This window comes from Triturus cristatus, chromosome 3_2 (genome assembly GCF_964204655.1).
Source record: "Triturus cristatus chromosome 3_2, aTriCri1.1, whole genome shotgun sequence".
NCBI classification, from domain to species: domain Eukaryota; kingdom Metazoa; phylum Chordata; class Amphibia; order Caudata; family Salamandridae; genus Triturus; species Triturus cristatus.
Window position 1 is genome coordinate 1,127,941,489 of NC_140584.1, and position 26,169 is coordinate 1,127,967,657.

At 44.7% G+C, this 26,169-nt stretch overlaps 1 protein-coding gene across 3 annotated transcripts in view; it reads right to left on the reverse strand.

Moving 5' to 3' along the window:
* RAP1GAP2 (RAP1 GTPase activating protein 2) overlaps positions 1-26,169 on the reverse strand; it is a 964,048-nt gene that overhangs the window by 355,887 nt on the left and 581,992 nt on the right. For all 3 annotated transcript variants that reach the window (XM_085649926.1, XM_085649925.1, XM_085649924.1), the window contains 2 exons: positions 14,107-14,151; positions 11,855-11,887 (listed from right to left, as the gene is read on the reverse strand). In XM_085649926.1, coding sequence (XP_085506052.1) covers positions 11,855-11,887; positions 14,107-14,151 — 78 coding nt within the window. The remainder of the gene's footprint in view (positions 1-11,854; positions 11,888-14,106; positions 14,152-26,169) is intronic.

A 26,169-nucleotide genomic window follows, 5' to 3' on the forward strand; every position in this document is an offset into this window, starting at 1 on the left:
TCTTATCTGGACTGTTACCGTAGATTGCTGCTTCGTCACTCCGTCCTTAGTGGTTGTTAAAGCCTGAGCACTCGTGTTTTCATTTTTTATTTTAAACTTGTTTATCCAACTTGTTTATTTTTAAACAGGATCTGAATTCCCTCCCACCATTCCTTTGCTCTCCTCAGCCACTCCCCGCCGCTCATCTCGTGCTTCCACACGTCTTAAACAGGACCCTCGGCTCATGAGTCGGAATGCTGGCATGGTAACCCAATCCCTCTCCCCATTATCTCCACTCTCACGGGCATGTGGCGTCCCCGTCCAGAGGCCTTCTGCCACTCTGTCAACACTGCCGACTGCCTGTTTGCCTAACGCAGCTGTCTGCCGCTAGGTGCCTATGTGCCAGTCAGGCTTGTCTGTCCGTCAGACCAAACTGTGGGACCCGTCTCGTTGGGGTTGTGAACGTTGCTGTAGTGGACGTGTTTGTCATGCATGCTTTTTGGCGTTCTGCACTGCACCATGTTGACCACTTATTGAGACTCATCTTCCTGATTTCTTTATTTATATTTCCATACGTGCGTTAAAACCGCTCACACGCCATACGGAACACAGTTAATTTTTACAGAGTGCGCGAGCCCCTGGAGTAATAATATGCAGCTGTGGATTATAGGCCGCATTATCGAACTCTACATAGGATGCGGTTTCACCATGCCTCCTGACACGTAAGTCTCTTGTTAGTCATACAAGAAGAGGGTATAAGAATGTCAACGAAGACAAAGGAATTGAAGCAAGCATGCTTCAATTGTTTACAGCCCACCTTACCACCTTAAATGTTAAGACCTCAGAGCGCAGGGATTTGAACCTCTGAATGATAGCGAGGTAGTGCATGTCTACGGGTGACAGGGTGCAGAGGGGTGAGGGCAGCACTCACAAGGAGGGTTATTTTAGTTCGGCTGCACCATGATTTATCAATTAACAGTTGATGTACACCGAGCCTCGGTGCAATTAAAAGCATGGTTTTGATAAAACAGCCGCTGCACCACGCAACTGCGTGCTCCTTGGAGGGCAAGACAGCTCATGTCACTATTGGCCACAAATGTGCCAATTTAGAACGCTGTTCTCACAGCGCATTATAAAATTAAATTAACTCACGCCGGTGTAACTTGTGCCGGCAGTCTGAGGCACACTCCAGCTAGCGGGCATTATCTTTAGGGAAACAAGGAGGCGGATAGCGCTTTGTTAACGCAGTGGACCAGCCTGAAGCAACCTGATAGGATCTGATAGACACTATACGATCCCTTAATATAGAAGTAAACCGTTGATGCACATTCCTGCGCCTGGGGGTAAGCTACTTTATTTTAAGAAATCACATGTTATTGACTTCCCATATGTTCTCCCCATCGGTGCTTATGGGGTGCTGATAAGGCCGACCGAGTCTTATTGCGAGCTTTGTTTATTATTATGTACAATCCAAAGCTTCTCGGACCATGCTTTCGCGTGTAGCACTCGGATTGGGAAACCATGCGGTGAAAATTCATTAATTGGGAATCAGCTCAGAAATCGTGTGCTCTCTACCGAGGCGTGTTTTTATTGTTCTCCAAGGCAGTCTCCTGTCAGGAGGAGGCGACAGCTTCCCTTGCTGTGTCTCGTTCATCGCAGGTGAATAATGACTCTGTTTTGTAAAGTCTGCCATCAGCGGCGAGGAAGAGAGCGGAGCAAGTTCGTCTCAATATCTTGGTGCTTACATCGGGGAGTGCCACATGGTCAGTGACTGGCTGCCGCCCCCCTCCCTATGACCTCACCCACCCCCAGACACAGGAACATAGAACGTGGTATCTTTGGAAGGCGGGAGGCCGCAAGACCCCCCGGCCGTATTTATTAAGTTATAAAACAATAACATTTATGATTGCACGATAAACAGTTATACAAAAATCAGCAGGACATTAGATACATTATTGTCAACAGGTGTGAGTGACTATCCTTAACAAAACTCTAATACAGATTGTTTCCTAACCGAGTCTAACATCCTCCTCTGCATTTTTGTATACTAACATTTCAGGGCCATATGGCAAGGTCGCTAACCGGTGTCAGGTCCTACTAGCTGCGCCTCCCCTAAAGATGTGCGCATGCGCAGCCGGGCCCGGTAATTACCCGGTCCACGCCGTGAACTTCATTTACCCACTTAAGGAGGGCCCTTACTCTGCGCCATCTGGTGACGTCATGAGTATGCATGCGCGGGGTGGCTACCAGCCTAAGGAAAGCGTGACTCCCCAACCCGCGCCCCTTTGAAGCACCAGCTACCTTGCCCCTGAAGTTCTAGGAGGGCCCAATGTCCCCTCCCCCTGGGCGGGAACCTCCATAGGATGATGCCCGCCCCCTCAGACCTTAAAATAGTTGCTCACCGGTCATGACCTTACCGCACGCCCCAGGCCCAGGGCACGTCCGGTGTGGGGGAGCGACCAAGGACCGAGAGGGTCACCTGGGCGCTCCCCGCTTCTTTAACCCCCTCAGCAACCCGCCCCCTCCCCCCCGACCCGGATGTCGATTAGCGACATCCGGGTCAAGGGAGGGTGGCAACCAATCGGTGGCAGGGCGCGCCCCAAAGGACACGCCCCACCCCCGAGAGGTCCCGGAGGTAAGGGCGGTCGCCGCACTGCCATGCGGGCGGGGGGGCCAAGAGCCCCCCCTTTTCATTCGCTGCACAGCCTCCATGCTCCCCCTTATGTTTTCCGTGGCAGGAGCGCCCTCTCTCCGTCTCCCACACTTTGTTTTGAACAGAAGAGTAAGGATGGTTGTGTGCACGCCCCCTTTACTGCCTGGTGGGTGGGGGTGGTCGAGGGAAGCCCTGGCTCCGCTGCTGTTGACATAAAACAAAAGCCCCTTTCCTTTGCCCCTTCTAACCACCATTCCGCAATACATGAATAAGGGAACTTTTGGTAAAAGCTGGCCATTAATTCTAGTGACCTATTGGAATTGTTTACGCCACATCAGAACTGTGTTTAGAGGGAACATCAAACGTGCTACCTGCAAAACTGTTCACCTCTCCTTGGAACCAGCACTATGCTGTGTCACCGTTGTCCTTCGTGTAGTACATCATTTTGAATTGCTTTTCTTCTGTTTGTTTATAAATGCGCTTTGTAGTAACTAGGCTGGCGTGGGACAGCTGTTTAGGGGTATTCAGTACAATGTTTACAACCTTTTGTCACAGACACTTAAATTAAAATATAGAATCTCCGTTAATATATTTCAGCAGGAACATTCTGGGCTCTGTTCCTTTCCATTGCTTTGGTGCCTTCTTTACCCCGCCCACCCTACCGCCCTCCCGTTGTCCTTGCCTTTCACTCCCCCCCTGTCCCTGCGCGTTGTCGGCGCCTTGCACTCCCCCCTCCCTCCCGTTTCTGTGATGCCCCTTGCCCTCCCTCCCGTTTCCTTGATGACCCCCACCCCGCCCTCCCTCCCGTTTCTGACAATAATATTTACAATGCCAATAGCTCTAAATCAAACCATTGCAAGACCTATTGCATTTTCAATGCTTGTTAATAAAGTTGCTTTTTTTGTAAAATGCAGCCCGTTTTCCTTAGAGGAAAACGGGATGCATTTAGAAAAAAGAAATGAAACGTTTTCGTAAAAATTTTTAAGGGCTGGCAGTGATCCCTGGGACCACTTCCTGCCTTTAAAAAATATTTTTAGAGACAGTCACAAAGTGGAAGGAGTCCCCTGGGGACCCCTTCCAAATTGCGACTGCATTACCAGGGTGGTAATTCGCGAGTGTTTTGCAACTGCAATTGCCATCACAAAACATTCACACATATCATTGCGGACGCTATTAGGAAGGGAACGCCCCTTCCTATTTGCGACTCACTATTTAGGAATTGTACATGGCCAACAGTGATTTTGCATGCGCAAACGGGTGCACTGGCCCTTGATTCCTTATTAAAGATGTCATTTATTGGATTGTATGTAGGTTGCAGAATATGCATTTAAAGAAAACTATTAAGTTAGCATGATTGTGGGCCTTAAGCTAACAGTCAAGACCTTTAATATTAATGTGAAAGTTGTTTTTCTACATGTTTTCTCCCCAGCAGGTGCAGACCAAAGGCAATCGTTAGTAAGTGAAATACACATTGTATTTTAGAGATAGTAAGGCGAGTAATAACTGGCAAGATCAAATAATTTTAATGAAGAATAAAGGAAGTGTTACCAGATGGTACTATCAGACGAAGAGAGAAACCAAGGAACCAAGGAAGCTTTGAAAGTGGAGAGTAGTGCTCAAGGCGCCACGTTCTTTTCTGGGAACTGGAAATACACTGTGATATGTATGAGGTCATATTTCTCAAATGTATTCTGTACATTTTATATAGAGAACCCACCTTGGTTTTCAGTAGATTCCCTTAAGCCATAGAGAGGTACAGACCTCTCTTGTCATCTCTGATTGAGTGGCTTCATGTTATACATGACCTCTCGCCTACAGAAAGACTATAGAGGTTCTGATGCTGACGCCTTACTTGCTTCCTTGATTCAATAGCATTTTCCCTATCCTCAGTTTAGTAGATGCAGCAAATATTTTCGATGTATGGTAAGAAGGATCAAAACCATTCGTCTAGTCATCAAATTGTTTTTCTTACAATTTGCATAGCTGCAACACAGGCCCTTATATACACTTTGCTGTTGAGGACTGATATTGTATGCCGCTTTGGTTTTTCTTTAATGATCCTGTATGTTTTGCATATTCAAAAAAGGACAAAGGAACCCAAAAGGTAATCGAGGACCTTGGGTAGTAGTTGATTACAAAAAACAGTGGTCCTCAAATAATTTAAATAGGAATGAGAATAAATATAGTCCAGAATCGGTACTATATACAGGATGTCCAGCCGGACAACCAATTTAATTCTTCAATGAAACAAGACAGAAATACAACAACAAATTATTTGTGGGACACAGTCCTGCATACGTTAAGAACAAATGACATTTACACAACATACATAGACATTTCAGGCAAGACAAGAGAGCTTATTTACATTATCCAATGTTTAAGCTTTTTTAAAACAGCAATTGCACTTTTTTACGCAATGGATTGATGTGCATGCTGTTTAAACTAAGGTCGACGACGATTCGATCCTGTTAAGAAGATGCAAGGATCATCATCAGGACAGTGATGTGTACAAGCCTGATTATGAAAAGAAATTGCCTGTGGGAGAAACAAGAGGTGATGTAAGGAAAAGAATAAGCGTGAATGGGAGAAGGGGAGAGAGAAGAAAGTTAGAGCTATAATATGGCAGCAACGTTAAGGATGTATGTTTTGCAGCATGATTTTGAAATTGATTTATATTAATCTGGCTTTGAGTTTCTAATATATTTTTTAACTTCAAATTACTGGCTCAGCCTTTTATTGTGAGGTCTTAATGATTACACTGTACTTTGAAATAAAAATTGTTTCCTCTCAGGCTACTAAAAAGGTCTATTGACCGGAGTAGAAATTGCACCCCTAGTCAGGTCCATCCTATATGCCGCAGCATGGGCCTTCCAGGGCCTAAAAAATATGATCACATCACCCCCATCCTGATGGTGCTCCATTGGCTCCCCTACCAGCAGGCACCATCCTAAACACCAGGTACATCATTAACAAAGCCGGCGCGACCAGCACCCATGCTTCTCATGAAGACAAGCATCCATCCTTTAATAGCTGGTATAGCCCACTACGGCGGGCAATAAGGCTATATTATAGCCGTTCATCTTATTCGAGTGCTGGTTAGCCCGGTATATTTGTGAGAAAATGAAGAAACGCAGGAGAAAATGTAGAAAGGAAAAGGAATGCCAGAGGGGCCAGGAGTGGAGATATTGTGTATAGATGTTTGTTTGCATGACCCATTGAAATCATTGAAAAAAGATGGCACGTCCGAACTATAGTCCCCGTTTTACGATAATGATCCACACTCTGGAGGGAAATCTGTGCCACATGTGGTTTGGTAAAACTCGAGAAAGAAGTAAAGATACTTTACTTGTGTAATAAGACCTGCAGTAGGTACATTAGAGAGCACAAAGAGACAAAAACCATCTCTCAGTCAGGATAGGTCCCACCAAGAGTGCAGGATGAATCCAAGAAATAAGAAACAGCTCATGCATGCGCTTGGAGAGTAAACGCTCAGATGGGGCTGCAAGCTTAGAAATGGAAGGACATGGCCATTAAAAATGGTTCTTCAGGAAAGCCAGTGATGTTGGTGTTAATTATGATGTGGTTGCTGGCTGACATAGATGTACCCTGTCACCCCACCCAGTGGTTAATTTGAGCTGGTGGTTGCAGGTGGGAACCACCAGCACTTATGTCTGTGGACTGGCCCTTATTTTTCCTCATCAGACATTAACACAGTGTAAGAGAAAGAAACACACAAAAGGGGGGAGAAAGAAGGACGAGAATGACAGAAAAACAGTGACAAAGAAAGAAAGAGGAATCAAAAATAACCTGAATGGGTGAGATAAAGGGGCAGAGGATGGAAAGGCAATGCCCTCATATACAAACCTCTGCGGCATCTCTCCTCAAAATACTGATGCACTTACTGGGAGATTGTTGCCCACAACTGCTGCAGTATGCCTACCAGGCAGATTTGAAAGGCCTTCAAAATCCAAACTCATATCCAGCTTTATAGATCTGGCACTGTTTTTAGGGAAACTACACATAGTGATGCAGGGGATAGCAAGAACAGCTCCCAAATATCACACTGGTTCAGAGAACCGATAAAATGGTACATGGTGGAAATTATTGTTATGACCCAAAGAAAAAGAGGGACGAGAACATCCATTAATGAATGGGACACAAAGCAACTAGCACTGCAAGCTAAGGCAGATGAAATGCCCCCCACCCCACCCAGAGATAGGATTGCACCATAGACACAACCTTGGCAGGAAGATGGACTGATATGCATGATCTACCAGGGGTTCCTGATGGATCTATGGAGAACTGTAATGTGTTCACCTTAAGACTGAGATGAAACAGGGAGAATTAACTGTAATGAAGGTCGGAGGGTCTAGAACGTACTGACCATCGGTAGGCGTACGACAGGGAAGGGACGAATGAAAGTGCACGAGGGAATGTGGTCTAAACAGCGGGTGGGAGTTCTACACGCTAATATATCTTACTTTGTTAACACATAGCTTGCAGGCAGTAACATTTATGGAAACGCACTCAAAACACAAAAAATCTATGTGACCCTATCAAAACAAATATTGTTGAATAGTGCTGATGAAGACTACCTTAGTTATGTGAAAAACATAAATAAAAAATGGAGCAGAGGATGTCTGGTGGTGAATGAAAGAGGCATGAGGGGGAATCAAGACTAAACAGCCTTGGTATTCAGTATTCCTGACATTCGATAGCACTGGCCGTGGGCTTCTGAGCAAAACTTTGGGTCCCGGCACTTATTCTTTTACAAATTAAGCACTGCCCCGCACCCTTCACATGGTACATGAACAAAGACAGGTGGCAGGAAACTCATGGTACAGACAACAGGCACAACAATGAAATGGTGAAGGTTATGCAGTCATTTGGGTATGCGGGCATGGGAATACCTTTAGCAGTGACAGTACCCGAGAAACCTTTGATGAAGTTTGGGAACCCAGGTGAAGCTGATGTCTTCTGTAGAGTCTACACAGAGGCTTTTAAGACTGCATAAAAGGGCCTAGCGGGGCTTTACGCCGGTAACCAATGGAAGCCAGACTTGGAATGAATAACATTGAGACGGAAAGCTCTATGGGAGACGTTGGCAGGCCCATCTGAAGATGCAGCTGTGCAATATTCCCAGGTGTCCCCTTGATCCTCCAGCCCACAAATGATCCTTGGGAAGCCGGGAGGATACTGCTGACAATTATACTTGCTGCCCATTCGCTCTGAGAGCTGTCAATTACTCTGGTTGGCCAATGAGAGCCAATGGTATTTTGATGAATACTCACCAACGAGTTATGAGATGCAGCTTCTGAATGACTCAGCATGTTCTTGTAATGGCCTTGCCGGAAGGAGGGCAGTTCACAAGGGAAGACTCATTATTTTAATTATTTTTCTTTGTTGGCAAGAAACACAGTGATGAATGCTGTAAATTAATGTTCACATTCAGGGAAATGGCTCTGATGCGGAGGTTGCCTTTGGCACCATTAAAATGTGACGACCGCCCCGCTCATTATTTCATTCTTGAGAATTTAAATGTATAAAGTTGCACAGCAGTTGAACTGTTGCATGCTGGTTAAAAGGAGTGAGTCCCTCTGAGGACACCGAAATTACAAATTTAAATCAATACCTTGAAATGACTTTTATCTAGGCTGATTATCCAAAACATTCACATCTGCCTTATGCCTGGTGTTTGTTAGAGAGGAAGCTAGCAAGAAGTCAACTGTGTGTGGCTGAGCACAGCCCAGTGAAAGATAATACAGAGAGATGTGCCCAACTAGGCCCGGGTGACATTTTGTTTACGCTGGCATAATCTTGCGTAATTTCTGGCATTTCGCATTATGACAGTCACATAAAATGTCCGATATTACACCACTATGCCACCTCATGTAATTGAGATTCCATGTCGGTAAAAATGCTATGGGTGTGCAGGGGAAGAATGCGAACAAAGTGGACACCAGCAGCTGTTGTTTCCGTCATGTGTGAATTTATGCTTTTTTTGTTGCACGAAATGCACTCACAATCAAAGTGGACGCAAGGTACATTTTATGCCAAAGAATACAACCAAATGTGAAATTCACCCAGGCCTAATCACAACATAAGGTAAGAACATTGTGGTTGAAAACATTTTGAGCACAGCGGGTGTTCAAGCTGGACAGTGTCAGGAAACGTTACACCCTTTTCATCCACAATTAAGGCGGAGCGCACACACCAATTCATTGCTGAGAACACTTCAAAATGTATTCCTGTTCTAGCGTGCGGAAGGGTTTCACTCTCTGATCGTTGAGTGTAAATATATGAAGTTTGGCTGCGATCCCCGACTGGGGGACGCCCCCTATTGCATTGCGTTATATCCCTATTCAAAGGGCTTCAATATTCAAAACAGTAAATCACGTAATCATTGATCAATTCGGCTCTATTTTCATTGGTGTTGTTCAGTATTCTGTATTCAGGCAAACAATAGTAGTAAATCTTCATTTCTAGAGTTCAAATATGAAAAAAGCAATAATTTTCAACATCCAATCCCATCCCAATGCATTTCGGGCAGTTTTTCGCCCTCGACAGGGGTTTTATGATCTAAAATACAAATAATAACATGCTTAGAGAAAATTATCGCATTCATGGCTAATCTAAAGTTTATATGCCAATAAACGTGGAGTAAGCTACATTCCAGGCCTTACGGGTAATAATTCCATCCAGCACAGTGAGAATTTAAACAAAGTAAGTCCGACGGTAGAGTGAAAAAAGTTAACACCTCCGAGATATACACACATTCTGAAAAAACACCTGTGCATGCTTACAACAAATCAAATGAATGTGAAAGCTATTTTAGTTGGGAAGATCATTTTTATTATTTACAACTAACGGGAACATCTATGGGCAATTGTGCAGCTTCAGCGTATGCAAATTTGGTTATGCATGAATTTGAAAAGGACTATATCCTGAACAAAGAAATTTGGAAAAAAATGCCATACATTTCGTGAGATACATTGATGATATTTTCACACTATGGAAGGGGTCAGAAGAGGAATTAATTGGTGCTTTGAATGACCTTAACATGGTTAATGAGAGAATACACTTGACTTATGATGCCAACAGTACCAGCATTACTTTTTTTTAGATTTTAGACATGCAAGGGAACTGTCCCCTGTTTTAATTGCAACAAATGCGATAGCATCATTAGAGGCTCATGGATTCACCATCCGAGGAAAGGAAACAAAATTGACCTTAAAGTTACTGCCAGCTGTAACTCCATGAACGTAGTGTATCTTTTAAAATGTACATGCAGACTGGCGTACATCAGAAAGACCGAAAGAAAAATTAAAATCCGATTCAATGAGCACAAAAATAACATACGGACAAAATATTCGAAATCAGTAATTGCCTAACATTTCTTGGAGCATGGTCACAACATTCACCAACTAAAATGTATGGACCTGGAAATGGTAGACATTAAACAAGGAAGAGACAACCACAAATTCCTTCTTCAAAGAGAGAACTATTGGCTAAGAAGATTGGATATATTGATGCCTAATGGTTTGAATGACAGGATGGAATTCAGGTGCTACCTTTAACCCACCTGGGATTTCAAATTGATTCACTTCACATGTTTTTGACCTTTGGATACTTGATTTCATGTTGTATATTCTAACATGATTAATGCGATAGTGTATTTTTTTAGTTACTATATCATGGGTTTACCTTATATACTTGAGTAGATTGAATCTTCTAGGTTTATTTACCATCTCCAACTGTTTAGTACTGATCTTACACTTTTCTTGGGCTTCTCGCATGGATGGCGTTGATCACACGTTGTAAGATGGCCCCCATCTTGACAGATAGGCTTTCTTTCACCTTCTTAATACGCCAGTCACATGGTTTCACATTACCTCTATTACAACTTCTTTAAGATGGCGCTCATGATTGAGACTAGTCCTTCCTTTAGTTTTAGTATACTTGGGTCCAGCGTGTAGTACATGCACCTGACAATGGAAGAATGCGGAAGCGATAGGATGCGGCCATTCTGATCGAAGACTCCCGCGAGTAACGCATTGCTTTGTTAAACCAAGAGCCCCGTTACTTGCACGTCAACTGCATGCCACTCGGACTGGTTTTCATCATGTTACGACCTTGTTGTTGCCATTTATTAACTTAGTTTCACGTTTTTTAGCATTCCATCTAATGGTCACAGGGTGAGATATCATGAACATGTGGGAGGGTTTGTAACGGTCTTGTTGCACTTTTACTGGTACACGCTACACCTATGGAGTGTTTTTGAACCTAATTCGCGTTTATTTTACATTCACTCAATTTTTTGTAAACATGCACAGGTGTTTTTTCACAGCGCATTCATCTCAGATGTATTCACTTTTTTCACCCTACCATCAGACTTACTTTATTTAAATTCTCACTGTGCTGGATGGAATTATTACCTGTAAGGCCTGGAATTTAGCTTACTCCACGTATATTGTCATATCAGCTTTAGATTAGCCATGACGGCAATAATCTGCTCTGAACTTGAGTTCTTATTATTTTTTTAGATCATTAATCCCCTGACGAAGGGAGAAAACAACTCGAAATGCATAGTGATAGGATTGGATGTTGAAAATTATTGCTTTTTTCATATTTAAATTCTGGAAATTAGGATTTACTACTATTGTTTGGTGGAATGAAGAATACTGAACAAAAACAATGAAAATAAAACCGAATTTACGGTTACGTGATTTACGGTTTTGACTATTCAAGCCCTTTGAATAGGGATATAATGCAGTGCAACAGGGGACATCCCCCAGTCAGGGTATGCAGCTATACACCCTTTTCATCACCACATTTTCAACCCACATAGGTCAAAGCGACTACAAAAGATAGAGCTTTAACATTTCACCTACAACAGTAGTGTTCAAATTCAAGCCCGCAATAGTGATCAGCATCATTAGGATATCTAGTATTTCTTCTTGCTTTATGTATCATCACTCTATTTAGTGTTTCGTCGAGCTTGATTCATCATCACGCTATGTAGTCTTTCTTCCTGCTCTATGTATCATCACTCTATCTAGTATTTCTTCTTGCTCTATGCATTATCATTGTCTGCAGTGACTGCTAGCCTTACTGGCCGCAACACAATAATTAATTAAGCGGCATCTCCTTTAATTTACTCTTAACATAAAATAATACAAGGACACACAGCTGCAATCAGTCCCACTGAATATTAAGTCCTACCTCATCGATGCTGGGGTATGGGATATAGTCATCCTGAAAAGAAAAGGAACAATGGTAAATAAAAGACTGACTAGACAGTTTCAACTGAGTTCAATCAGGAGCGAGATGCCTAGACATTCCTATAGCTAATTGCACAGAGTATATAATGTTAGTACCGAGCAGCTGTCTCAATTTAGCATAAATACGAGTTTAAAAAACAGATGTTCACTTATATCCCTGAGTGAACGAAGATATTTTTATTCATTTACTCTAAGATGGGGTTGGCTCACAAAGTTTTATGCAAATATACATTGTACATTTTTTATTTTATTTAAATGTGCACCATCTCTTTTTTCATTGGTCTCTTAGCAGGATCTCTACATAAACCCAGCCTTTCCATTTTTATGGCCGCCTTAGGAATGTTTGCTTCACTCAGTACAGAAAGGGAACCAAAGCATGACCCTTAGAAAACCACAATTCAAACAAAAACTGAGCTTTGATGAACTCCATGCCAGATGGCTAGCAACACAAGATCCACATACTTTCTCTGACTCATTTTGGAAGTAGAAAAGCTGCAGACCGCCCAGTCCAAACAAGCACTGGTCATGGAAACTGCAAGCTGCCCTGTGCCGGCCATGAATGCTGAAGCTTCGGAGATATCAAACCGGCCTGGGTGTTCTGTCCTCGGATTCTGTGGCATTTCGAGCAGTATTCGTGCAGGATCAAGACATGTTTACCAATTTAGGGCTCGCAAACGTACAGATGTTTGCATCCTCACAAGGTTTTTGCAGATACCTTTAACGGATCTAAGATTTAAGACAATCACATGTTCCAGGCGTAGTACCGGAATTCTCCAAAAATTACAAAAAAGTCAAAAATATATTGAGAACATAGCTGAAGTGTACATGAGCAGATGGCTGGGTTATTGTGAGAATCAGACCAATTCCTTAGTTTGAAGACTGCCAGTGGTAATTCACAGTTCTCAGCATTGCTCACCATCATGGCAGGATCCTAGTATCCATGCGGGAATATCACATGTCATTTTCCAACAGGTTAATGTAAGTCAAAAGCAAATTCAATTGGGGTCAATGGGCAACACATCCTACTGAATGGTGATGCGGGATAACCGGTGTAGGACAAGTTCCATTCAAACCAAGGATTGGCAAAGCCAATAGGTCTCACCTTCGACAATGATTTTAGCCTTACTGTGCAGCAGCCCAACTGCTGTGCAGCATGGCTAAAAAGTAAATGAATATGTAACTAAAAAGCATAATGACACAATGGCTCGTTTTGTAAGCACATGCATGAGTACGACCCGTAAGCACATGCCTACAAAATGGCACAGGCTTTTTTCTTTTTATTAAATGACCTGAGATGCACCGGTAAACATAAAAAAGGTAGCGCAAAAATAGCATGAAATTGCTTTTGTTTAAAAAAATTAGATCGATCAGCAGGCTGCAGGAGCATGTTAGGGGAGACATGGGAAGTGAAGTAACATCATGGGCATAGGATGAAGAATCATGGAAGGCAGGGTGACATGTAATATGAGCGAGAGCATGGGCAAGAAACACACAGGAGAGAGAGAGCACAACACAAATACATGTAGGGGAGAGAAGTTCATGGGTGAGAGACAGCAACGTGGGGCGGGGAGAAAAGCCCGTGAGGGAGACAGCTGGAAAACACATTCACTGTCATGGAGTGCCTAAACAAAAGGAAAAAAGCATTTCCTAAAACATGAGTAGAGGAGGGATAGAAGTCAGCTAATAAAAGAGATAATAAAGAGCCTATGCTCCATGGGTGGGCCAAATACAAGCTGGACAGGTTGAAACAAGAAAATCCAGTGAATAAAAAGCAAGCAAATAAAGGTGACAATAAAACAAGTCAATGATGACCAATAGGTGGGCTGTAACCTCTTTAGGTTCTTAGTAACCCCACAATATGCCTTTCACAACCATAAAGCTGTTCTGTCTAGTAGGTTCGACCTCAAAATATAAGTGTAGCAGCAACAATGAATGTCAAGGTTGTTTATCAGCCTCTCTTTCACACCCATAATCATACTGAGAGTGAAGAGACTGACAGACAGCAACAAACTTTGACCCCCCTATGTGAAAAAGGGATACAGATTCAGAAGGATCAGAAATAAATTGTATTTCAAGAAAAGGCATTGATGTTTCCACAGACTCTTGGAGCAATGGAATGCGGACACATTTCTAGAAAAATCAATGGAGAAACAGCATATTTGGCATTGTTTTAATAACTGAATCATCGCTCACCTTATTTCTCTGGCTTCCAGTTTTCTGCTCCTCAATCTTGGGGGCCTGTTTAAACAAAAACAAGTTGATTACAAATATCCTTTTTCACATCAATATTCAACAGGCCTCCATTTAGTTGTAATATATGGAATATAAAATGCATGGTTTGAAAGAGGTGATGTTTTGTGTACAACAGTGGAGCCCTGCAGAAGGTCCACCTGCTATTAGCACATGGGCTGAAACCTTTCTGATGTTCACTATCTTCACAACGTGGCCTAACATAAAAGTTCTATCTGTGGCCATTAGCGACTGAAGACAGCAGTGCTGCTATAAGAAGAAAGCTGTGTGCAGCAGCTTGCAGCGCCATTAATCTACAAATAAATGAGTGGTCACCGCTCACTAGTAACTTGGTCATCAAACAAGAGAGGGATTTAAGTCTTACAAGGGTAATTAGAAAGGGAGATAGACTTTCGAGGAAAAATGAAAACGTGGAGCCAAATGTTACATTTGAAAGGCCCTTTTAAGTAAGCACTGGCAAAGCCTAGAAGTCTGGCATGTACTTTGAGATGTTGTTAAAACATTTAAAAATGCTAGAAGCAGTGAGAAAAACAAAGAGCGATTGCTTTCTGCACAGAATGCATTTATGGAAAAAAGAATTAGATGTGAGAAGATTCAGTGTCATTTTGAGACGGAAAATGCTCCATCAGGCATGACAATGTAAGCGCTTCGTAGGAGGCACAATGATACACCAAGCAGCCAATACCAGGAAGTGACACGGTATTACTCCTAAGGGTGGAGCCAAACCCTAATACATTGGTTTTTTTTGAAGAATTGATAACACTAGGTCTTGTAGAGACCTATTCTGTCAAACCTGAGCTAAAATTATACTTGAGAATAAATCCACAGATGCAACAGACAAGTATGATGAGATTTTTAAAATAACCCAATATTTCGAGGTCTGTCATAGTAACGAGAAGCATCACTAGGAGGTCAGGAAGAGTTTACAACTGTGCCTTCTGTGATTGGTGCGGGTACAGATCCCTTTGTACCCTTTGCCACAAAGAGAGACACACCCGCAGAGAGAAGACCCGCCTGCTCTCCACGTCTTGCCCTGCCCACCGCTGGTACCTAAGCAGTTATCTCTTAGGTGCTGAAGGAGATGGAAAATGAGAAAGATCATTACATATTTCAGCTGCTGCTACCTCAAAGTAGGACGTGAGAGTCAGTAGATTATGGAACCTACGTAGGGTGCCCCCTATCCACCACTGCGTTCCTACAGCAGGCAGCATTTCCTGAGAACGTCCCACAGTGAGGCTTCCATCCAGAGCTACCCCGCTGTCCTGCCAAATATGATTACATCACCCAGGTGCCCTCCTCACAGTGCCAGAGACAGACAGCAGGCAACTGAGAGTCCCTTTTCTCTTTCCTTTGTGTTGGTCTCACCAGCCCCTTGTAGAGCACACAAGGGATACAAGATAATTGGCACTGGCAGGCAGTAACAGGCAGAGTCAAGCCTGACATGCCTAGGATAGGTTGGCAGCACCATAGAGTAGGTGGGCACAGCACACCTGCCTTATAGTAGTAATACTTTAGCACATCATACCAGTACTTTGGCGCACAAAGGTGGAAAATCATGGCAATACTTGTGTAAATGATGGAAGTCACCTGATATCAGGTAGTCAAATAGCTTTATTTCAATATAAATATCATAAAAGCATCACGATTCAACAGTATTACAAAAAAGAAGATACAATTCATTAAGATTAATAAAATGTAGCAATGCAATATTTCAAGACAATTAAAATGTAAAGCTATTTCCTCCACATAAAAGGATTTCATTTTTATTAATATGATTAAAACAGTAAAACATGATTAATGGAGTGTATAATGTTCCTTATCGGGGACAGAATATAACATTGCAGATTACAATTGTCCGGTATACATGCTCGCAGGTATTCTGGATCAGTTTTGGGTCACCCTTTGTATAGCCTTGTGCCTGATTAACCAGTCACGGCCCAGAAACTAGGTGACTCTGCAAACATGAAGGGCTCTCGGGTCAGTTTTTTGTATGCGTAAGGCAACTCGATGATCGAGGGTGCCTAATTGTTTGCAGATTGGCGCAAGCCAACAGGACCTAGCGGTTGCATATGCAGGGCAAGGAAACATGAAGTGTGCGACACTCTCTTTAGAGGTCCCACAGGAAGGGCATTCTTCAGTAGTCTGGTGAAGGGGGCGCCACTTCGCGGTGAATTCGTGGACTGGAAGTGAGCCAAATCTGAATTGGGTATATAATGCCCTAACTCTTGGGATCTGAATTATGTCCAAGTAAGGGTCGAGGCCTCTAGATTGTTTGTGTTGGAAGAATTCTTCCGTAAGCCTTCCTATGTTTGGGTTTCTGAGGTCTCTGGCATCTATCCCGTCCCAATAGATGCGTTTGAGTTCTGCCTTACTCGGTGGGCTTTGAGTGTCCCAGGATTCCTCAAGACCAAGGGTTATCATCAGTGCCTTAACATTAGAGATCCACTTTATCCGCTTACAGGTGTCCATCCCCATTACTTCTGCAAAAGCCTCTGCATAGTTAGCGGGTTCAGGGGTGCTCCTAAGGCGAGCCCAATAAAGCAGTGGGCGAAGTTTGGCCAGGTCTTTGAAATGGCGCCTGCCCAGATCGTATATAAAAGGGGTTAAAGGGGCACCCTGTGGTGACATGATCAGGTCCCTAAAGAACTTATGTTCTGATCTACTAATCTCGTCGAGATTGTCAAAACCCCACAGCTCGGCTCCATAGAGAGCCGAACTAACTGCCTTGGCTCCATACACAATGAGTGCAGGGCAAATAGGTCTAGTGAACGATGAGCGATGTTCTTTGCTCAGTTACCCGGCAACACGTTTGTGGTTCAGGAGCATTTTATCAAGATGTGGTCTCCACTGCGCTTTTTCTGAGAGGCGTATCCCAAGGTAATCAAAGGTGGTGACTCTCTCAAGGTGTATCCTATCTAAAGTGATGTTGCTCCTGAATGATTTGTGGGGATTGAATGTCATAAATTTTGTTTTAGATGTATTTATGACCAACCCCCGGGTGTTACAGAAAAGTTGGAACCTGTTAAGGAGTTTTTGCAGGCCTGCTGGGGTCTTTGAGATCAGCAATGTATCGTCAGCAAACAGGAGAGTCGGTATCTTGTTGCGCCAGGGCCAAAGCATCGGCTGGTGTTTCTTGCAGTAATCTGACCACCCCGTTCACATATAATGAGAACAGGGTGGGTGCCATCACGCAGCCCTGCCGTACCACCCTGTTTACTGGAATCTTATCCGTGAGCTGTCCCTGGGACCCCCATCTTATCTGAGCATAATTGCCCTCATGAAGCCTTACTAAGAGGTTAAGGATCAATGGAGGGATACCCGTGGCTTGCAGTGTTTCCCATAACTTGTTCCGAGGGAACAGGTCAAAGGCAGTCTTTAAGTCGATAAAGACAGCCTTTGCCAATCACCACCACTTTCCAATGAATCAAGAGGAGCCTGAAGACCTGGTCCACCGTTCCTGTGTTGGTCCGGAAGCCTGCCTGGTATTGAGAGAGGATATCCTCCTCCTCAGCCCACGATTGGATTCTCTGCAATATGACCCTGCCAACTATCTTCTGCAATGCATCTATGAGGCTAATTGGCCTATAGTTGGAAGGGTCCTTTCTGGCTCCCTTCTTATAGATTGGGACTACCTCCGCGCCCTTCCATGATTCTGGGACTGGGCATCCTCTAGAGATGGAATTGATAAGAAGGAGGACATACTCGGCCCATTTATCCCGGTCTGCAAGGAACAGGTCCCCAGGGAGGCCATCAGGTCCCGGGGCCTTAGCAGGCACTATCCTACTTATAGCAGACTCGACTTCGTTTAGTGTGAATGGGTCACTGTCGCTGTTCCCAAGATTTAATGGGAAATGGCCGCATTGCCCTTCCACACTTACATCGTTAGGCCCAGTGTATAATTCGCCAAAGTGGCCATGCCAGGCCTGAGATGGAATGTGATTGGGGATTTGGTCTGCGTCCCACTTATTTGCCCGTCCGACCAGTGACCAAAAGAGGTTAGTGTTCCTTGCTAAACTTTATGGCATTTTTAAGATCATGCCAGTAGCGGCCCGTGGTGGGAGTGCTGCTGGGCGCTGACGTGGGGCGGGGGAGGGGCAGGGTGGGGGGTAGTAAACTACGGATTACGGCTGATTAGAGGTAAGTAAACATATAAATAAATAAAATGAATTTCGTTGTGTGCGCTGCATCGCATTTGGCGATGCAGCGCGCGCTACGAAATTCGTTTTATTTATTTATATGTTTACTTACCTCTAATCAGCCATAATCCGTAGTTTACTGCCCCACACCCTGCCTCTCCCCCGCCCCACGTCAGCACCCAGCAGCACTCCCACCACGGGCCGCTACTGGATCATGCCATCGGGGTTCGTCCCAATCAAACTTTGCTTGGTGCTGGGCCTCTCTGTTTTCCTTCCTTGCAACTTTGATGACTGAACTGTTCCTAGCTCTAATAGCTATTGCCAAGGCCTTCCTCTTAATTCGGCACTCTTTAGTATATCATGATTGGCCTCTCCTTGAGTGTACTACAGACTTGGTAGGCTTGTTCGGTACTTGAAAGTGAGTACTAATCTGCTCAATAGTGCGTGTGTGTGTATGCGAAGAGCATGAGTGGGCCCGGCTGCAATTCCTTCTCATAGCTCAATTGTGTTTTTATACAGTACTTGCCTAATGGCCTCTAGTTTTGCATCTTGTAGGGCAACCTTATGCCATTTTAAGGCTCTTCTAGAGTTTGAGGGGATCGCCTCTTTGGACACAGAGTGCATGTGGGTGGTTGGTATAGAGCAAGGAGGTGCCCATGGGAACCTCAATGACATGCAAAGAGGGTCGTGGTCACTGTCGGTTGTGTTCCCCACCACCATATCTAGAACATGCCTCCAAAACCTCACATCTACTAAGATATAGTCAATACGATATGGACAAGTTACTCTATTGTAAGTGAAGGCTCCCTGGGCATCAGACCTAGTCCTGCCATTCACTGCCCTCAACCCATATTCCACAGTGAGTGCATTTAGTTGAATAGCCAACTGTGACCATCTTTTTAGCGGGGGTGTGGTTAGTGGGGGAACGCCCCATTTGCTATATTCCTCCTCTATCCCTATTATGTCTTCTGTACTAAGAGGCTCAAAAGTGCTGTTGAAATCACCTGCAACTACTACTCTGGAGTGGGACAATCAATTTGACAAACCTTGTTTGAGTAGTGTGATGGTGGGTGAGGCTTTGCCCCCAACCTGATATAGAATGAGAGTGCACCTGTATCCCCATCCTATGACAGCCATACCCTGGCATACCATCCCAGTACTCTTGATATAGAATGAGGGTGCACCTGGTAGATGATCCTTGTATCCCAGGCATAATATAGATGTACCCTGGCATGCGATGGTAGTACTCCTGGTAGAGAACGAGGGTGCACGCTGAAGTAAGATTACTGTACCCCCATCATCTGACAGCCGTATCCTGGCATGTGATGGCAGTACTCCTGGTAGAGAATGGGGGTGCGCCAGAAGATGACAGCCGTGTCCTAGCATAACGTGGCAGTACACAGTGCTCCTAAGCTCAATAGGTTGCTTCACCAAAACCCTTAATCAGTTATAATACTGAGGAGTCCCCTGACATAATACGGGACTGCCCTTGCATATGATGGCAGCGCACATGGAAAAAATGTGCACGATGAGTAAGGTATCACTTACCTGGGTGTGTGTGATGGTGAAGATATTTAGTTTTGTAATATTTTTGGAGAATCTATTACCTACTTCAATGTTGAGGAAACTTCTTCGAATACTATCAGTGCCAGCATCCAAATGTGGCACTTCCTGTGGGGTTGACAGTGAATGTCCTATCACTATGAATAAACTGTACTTTCCCATACTTCGGGGCAGATTTACGAGCCCGTGCTTCACTTTTGTGCTGCCAGTGCGTCACTTTTTGTGATGCACCAGCAGCGTAAAAATTGCGCCATGATGCGTCATATTCACAAAGTGACGCATCTAAGTAGATGCGTCACTTTGTAAACCCCTGTGCCACATTATCCCTGCACGAAGTATAATGTATGCAGGGTGGGCGTTCTGACGCAAGTTAGCCTCATAGAAGTGACGCAGTGAAATCTACAAGATTTGACTGCATCACTTCTAGGATGCAAATCAATGAATATCTTACGCCTGCCTCACAGCAGGCGTAAGACTGACGCAGGTACATTTGAAATGTGACTTGCCCATATGAAATGACCCATTGAAGGAGTTTCGTCATTTTTGTGACATACTCCAGCAATGCGTCATTTTTGCACCTACAGATACGTCAGAAATAGTGACGTATCTGTAACTCCTTGCGACATGATGCGTCATACTGTAAATATAACGCATCCAGCATGTCACAAGGAGGACGCAATGAAAAGTGACCCATCGCTGTTTTCACGCAGCGATGCGTCACTTTTCATAAATGAGGCCCTTTGTGTCGAGTTTGACACTTTGGGATTTACATGGCATCGGGTGCACAGGGCAAGGGCCTAAGGTGGGAGTGGCGTTGGGGAGTATGGGGGCACCGAGATTGTCTGGATGCACAGAGCTGGTGCAAGGTGTCCCCTTCTTATTGAATAACACATCTTTGGCCCATAGCAGAAGAAGCTCATGGAACCTGAAACACCCAGAGGCACCAACCAGCAAAGGAACATGACTTGGTAAAACACATGCTCACCACACAGCAGTCAGTCCCGCAACGGGACCTCTGGGGCAAGTACAGAACGCGTGCATCAGTGCAAAAGCAGGTCATATCTATTGCACTATGTTTGCTGCTAGAGCGAGAAGTCTATGATGCCAAGACCATGACCCAGAAAGATATTCATTCACACAAGAGAAAATTGAGACAGCAGATAACACAACCAACTCAAACACTCGTTACGCTTATAAGCCTTTTTTCTCTGTGGATCATACAGATTTTATTTAACACAGAAATCCAGATTAATAAACAAAATAACATCCTTAACCCCTTCGCCGCGGCAGGAATTCTGCCACGGCGCTGGGGGGGTTTGGGGGCAGTTGCGGGTCCGCTGTGCTCGTGACGGAACCACTCCGTCACGAGTCACGGTTGAGCTGTGCTCATGACGGAGTGGTTCCGTCATGTCTCCGCCCACTGCGCTAATCGCCCGCACAGGCGGGGAATTAGCGCCGCGTGGGCGGAGCGGCCGCCAATGGCCGCAGCATGATGGAACCACTCCGTCATGAGCACAGCGCAACCATGGCTCATGACGGAGTGGTTCCGTCATGAGCGGGGAAGGGGTTAAAAAGGAGCCTTCGGCACTGTGCGAGGCACCTGTCATAAATCAACAGAACACCTTTGAGCCGTAGGTGGGCCGGAGTCATGAACGTAGAGTGTGTACATCGAAGTAGTCCTGCACGGAGGCACTCGGGACATGGTGACCACCTCCGTAACGAAAGTTGAGGGGGCCCCCCTGCATGGTACGTGGAGGGCCCCGCTCCGGATTGAATCCGGAGCTCTCAGGCCTGAGTGCTATGCGGAGGCGGCCCCTGCAGCTCGCCCCCACCCTCCCGCACTGCGGGGGCCTGTGTTACGCCACTGATGGTGGCCCCTGGATAGGCCGCACTCAGTTTACCAGTCAATAGTTTTACTAGGGAATTTCAAACTCGCCCTGCTTGGGGCCACTGTTCTCCAAGAAAAACCGGTTTCTCTGAATGTGTTCGGGACCTGCGATAACCTTTGAGGCTGAGGTGATGAATGGTCGCTGCCTGAGGGTGCACGAGTCTAAAACACTTCCAAAGCTTCCGTTTCTAGAAATACACCCAGCACCCAGCAGCGATGGACAAGCAGAAACCTCGACAGGGCAAAAGTATGATGGACGTCTCTGTCCTGCAGAGCTTAATTTGTAAAACATTACGTGCCAGAGCCCTTGTTGGTAGGCTACTGCCGCCTGCTCTACTCATACCCTGCCAGTGGTCATCTCAAAATCAAAAAAGAGAGCGCCACCATGTGGTGCGCTGTCACTGGAGCCGGTGCTGACAATTCAGTGCCGGTGCCGAGCACCGGAAACCACAGGCACAAATTAAGCAAAATCCCTACCCCATAAACGTGAGATTTGTCTGCAGAGGGGTAAATCAGCTATCTGTGGTCTAAGATATATGTAAAGCAAACAAACTTATTTTCGCTAAGATGTATGTAAAGCAAACTTAAAATTACTTTCGTTGCATCACTCGTTTCTGTGCAATAGTCTCCCCTCCACGGGCCCCTCAAACGAGCACGTGCGATGCACCTTTCACTGTGCCCAATAGAAGGACAGTTTCAGGACCAGTGCTTCCAGCAGAAGAGGCGGAGCAGCGCTCTTCGGACACCACCTACGGGGGGCGCCACATTTCAACCAAAGGACCCCCCAAAAAGCTTCTGTTGTGAGTGCCCACTAAATTCTGTGTTTCAGGAGTGGTGAAAACCCTGGCACCTTCACTGCCTAAGACTGGACACGCAGAGAAATAAAGACATGTTTGGACACACACAATACTAGTTACAACAGTAGTCTAAATACTACATCGCCATATTACGAACTTTAAAAATGAATCTAACTTTTTTGATTCCTCAGTCCATAGTGTTCATCAACCATGACTTGAGTTCAGTTCCAGGTAGTGCCTTGATCCGGTTGGCCATCCGGTGCGTCCATCTTTGCAGGCACAGAGCGTGTATACTGCGATCTCACTTTGGTTCCCATATGTAAGACCCTTGACGCCCTCCAAGCCCCTCCCTCCCAAGCACCCATGGTTACCAGAAAAGGAAGCGGGCCCAGAAAAGGAGCATCAACACTTGCTTCCTTATTAATAATCTAACCTGTAAGGTAACCACGACAAGGCTCATTTATATAATAATTAGGATGTGAACTGTTCCTAATGAAATATTCTGCCTCACACTTATAGCCCAACTACTAACTCTTTCCTTCAATGCATTTTTATTAGGCGTGTGGCGAATTCATGTCATTAGATTTTGCCTAACTGCCCAAAGTTTCAGAAATATTAAAATATATATATGAATAAGTATATGAAATGCTAAACCGTCATTTGGCAATATACCTTGACTTATAATGCCTCCTCGCCCCATTTTACACACATGGATGCCTTTCGCGATAAAAAAATGTGCAAGACGCACAAGTTCAACGAACGCAGTTGCTCGCGTCCTGGTCATTCGCGTTGTGAACATGCACTCGCCCTAAAGTTTTGCAGCGAACAGTACATTATTACAGATGGGCCATAATAGTAGAATTTCATGCGTTTCGCGTCACAAACGTAACGCACAATTACTGAAATTACGCGAGATTGGGATCGCGTAACAACAATTTCGCCCATGCCTACTTTTTATGAAATATCTAAAATTGTGTAAAACTCCTAATAGCCATATCCAATTAGCTATTAGAGTCTCAAAAGTGCCTGGACAGGCTGTAAAACGATCACAGCCGCTACTAGCAGAATCTTTACACACTTCAGTGACACCTGCACGGGCAGCATCCACCAGCCCCACTCTTGGGACTCAGAATCGGATTTTGCACGAGTTCCACGTTCTCATCGCATTGTTGCTCAGAAAATGTCCCAGCACCAAGGTCTCTATATATATGGGAAGACATCCAGCAGAGGAGGCTTGAGGCAAGAAGATTCGTCTTTGGATGATTCTCGAAGGAGCAAAAACGTAGCTTATGAAGGATGGGCCAATCCGCTTCGATGAAGTTTACATTCCATTCAAAGTTTCAGGACAATCAATGATCTACTTTGTGAGTTTTTTTCCCTGATGTTGTCTGGATGCTTGACAAGATACTTCAATTTCTCCTCCTAATGTCTTCTTCTCTGAACCTCCAAATGTGTTTGCCTTGAATCTTCTCATTACCGGAAAAATTAAACGTCAATATATGTCCTGGCAACTGTCACTGAATTCATAAAGTAAAAAAGTTTTGATTTTTCCAAGCAATTTATGAATAAAAATAAAGATGCCTGTCCCGTTGGATTTTGCAGGATTTGGAGTTATTTAGTGGTGTTGCACGAAGTTGCAACAAAGACAAGCTACAAACAGTCCACCCTCTCTGGCTCGCGGTCACATGCCAGGGCTACACTGAAATGAAAGCATCAATGTCTACTTTCAGCAACATGGCCATGCATGGTCAAGCCGGTCCACAGCACCAGGGCCAGGACCCTAAGGAGTTAACCACGCCTCTATAATGGCGGTCTTTTACGACTCAAAGCAAAGTCAGCGGTGGGATGGCAATTTCCGTTGTTTACATTAGAGACCATTGGAAACTGCCATGCACCATCACACGAAGAAAAATTGAAGTCAATAACCCTACTTCAATCTTCCACCCCAGGTGCATTACTATTAATGTTAAATTGCATGGTCATTGTTTCTTTAAGAACTTAGGCTGTCAATATGATGGCGGTCAGACAAGTGTGCGACCGCCATCGCTGTTGGATGGAGACCGCCCGACATGCAGTCGTCGGCTCCACCCACCATAGTACGATCCAACCACTGAAAAAACGGTCAGAAACAAGCAGTTTACTATTGCAGCTTGTGCTGCGCCCTGGAGCAGCGGAAGCCGCAATAGTAAAATGCATGTATGCAAACATCTATGCACCATGTATGATAACATTCTCCCTATCGCAAGGCCTCCTACCACAGTTTCTTGCTTCAAGTCAAAATACTACCATCTTATCCACCAGCAATCTATCCATTTACAACCTACCCAGACTTGGTAAAGCCCTAGAAGCTGTGTCTATGACCAGCTAACCAGCTATGTCAATGAGAATAACCGCCTCGCCACACACCAGTCATGCTACAGCAAGGTACTCAAGGACGTCTACATCATCATCGACTGGGTCAGCTCCTGCTTTTTGATTCGACTGAACCTGTCAGCAGTGTTGGACACAGTAGATCACCCAGGTGCTTACCTGAATACAGACAATCAAGTACTAAGCTGGTTCTCATCCTACATTCTCAATTCTGGATACCAAGTGAAAAGAGGTAACAACTCCTCCTGATGGTCCTCTGTGTATTGCAGTGTGTTCCGGGGCTATTTCCTAGCCCGCTACTATTTAGTTTATACCTATATATATAGTTCAACATAGCTGTATCTCAATATGCTGATGATATTCGGTTTTACATGAAGACTTCATACCTGAAAGACATGCACAGCATGAGGTCCTGCTTCCTGAAACTACAGCACTATCTTGGGTTGTCGTCCTTGTGGTTCAGGAAGGACCTGATCTGGCAGTTCGGAGTGGGCTGTTCTCATTGGAGCAGGGTCAGGAATAATTTGCATATGGCTGGGCCCAAACTGAGGTGGCATGTGAGCAAAACAACAATGATTTGGAAAGCTATCCCAAGCAACTGCCAGTGGTTGGACTTATTGCAAGCATTTCCCCATCACCTCTTGTGGATTTGATGTAACGCCCTGAGCGCAAGGGTGTGCACAGATGTGGGTCCTGTGCTCACTGTGCCACTGGAACAAAGTTACACATAACCAATGAGCCCCAAGAAGGGTGGTCTTGGTGTGCTTGTGTTCCGGTACCAGGAGGACGTAGCGTGGCATTTTGTCCTAGACTTTTCTATTGGAGTGAGGTCAGGACTAATTTGCATATGACTGGGTCCAAAGTCAGGTGCATAATGGGCAAAAGAACGAGGTAACAAAGTTCAAAGCGCTCTTTCAGCAGACCCTTCCCTACTACCCCTCACCTCATCAGGCCCTCAAATCTTCCACCTTCTGACAAACTGTTGATGCTGCTGGAAGTTGGGCCTTTCAGAAAGGCCTGTTTCTGAGGAATGTCTCTCTGGCACTATCCTGGAAACATAGGAAGCATCTACACTTCATGGAGCAACGTCAGACACTCCTGTGATCAAAGAGTTTAACAGGTAAGAGGACTCCACGCCATATAAATGAGCTCATCAGAATCAAAATATAGTCTCAAATTCAATCTATAGGAATATGATGGGCTATGAGTACCTTTCATGAAGTATGACAGGTATAGAGAACAAGGCTAACTG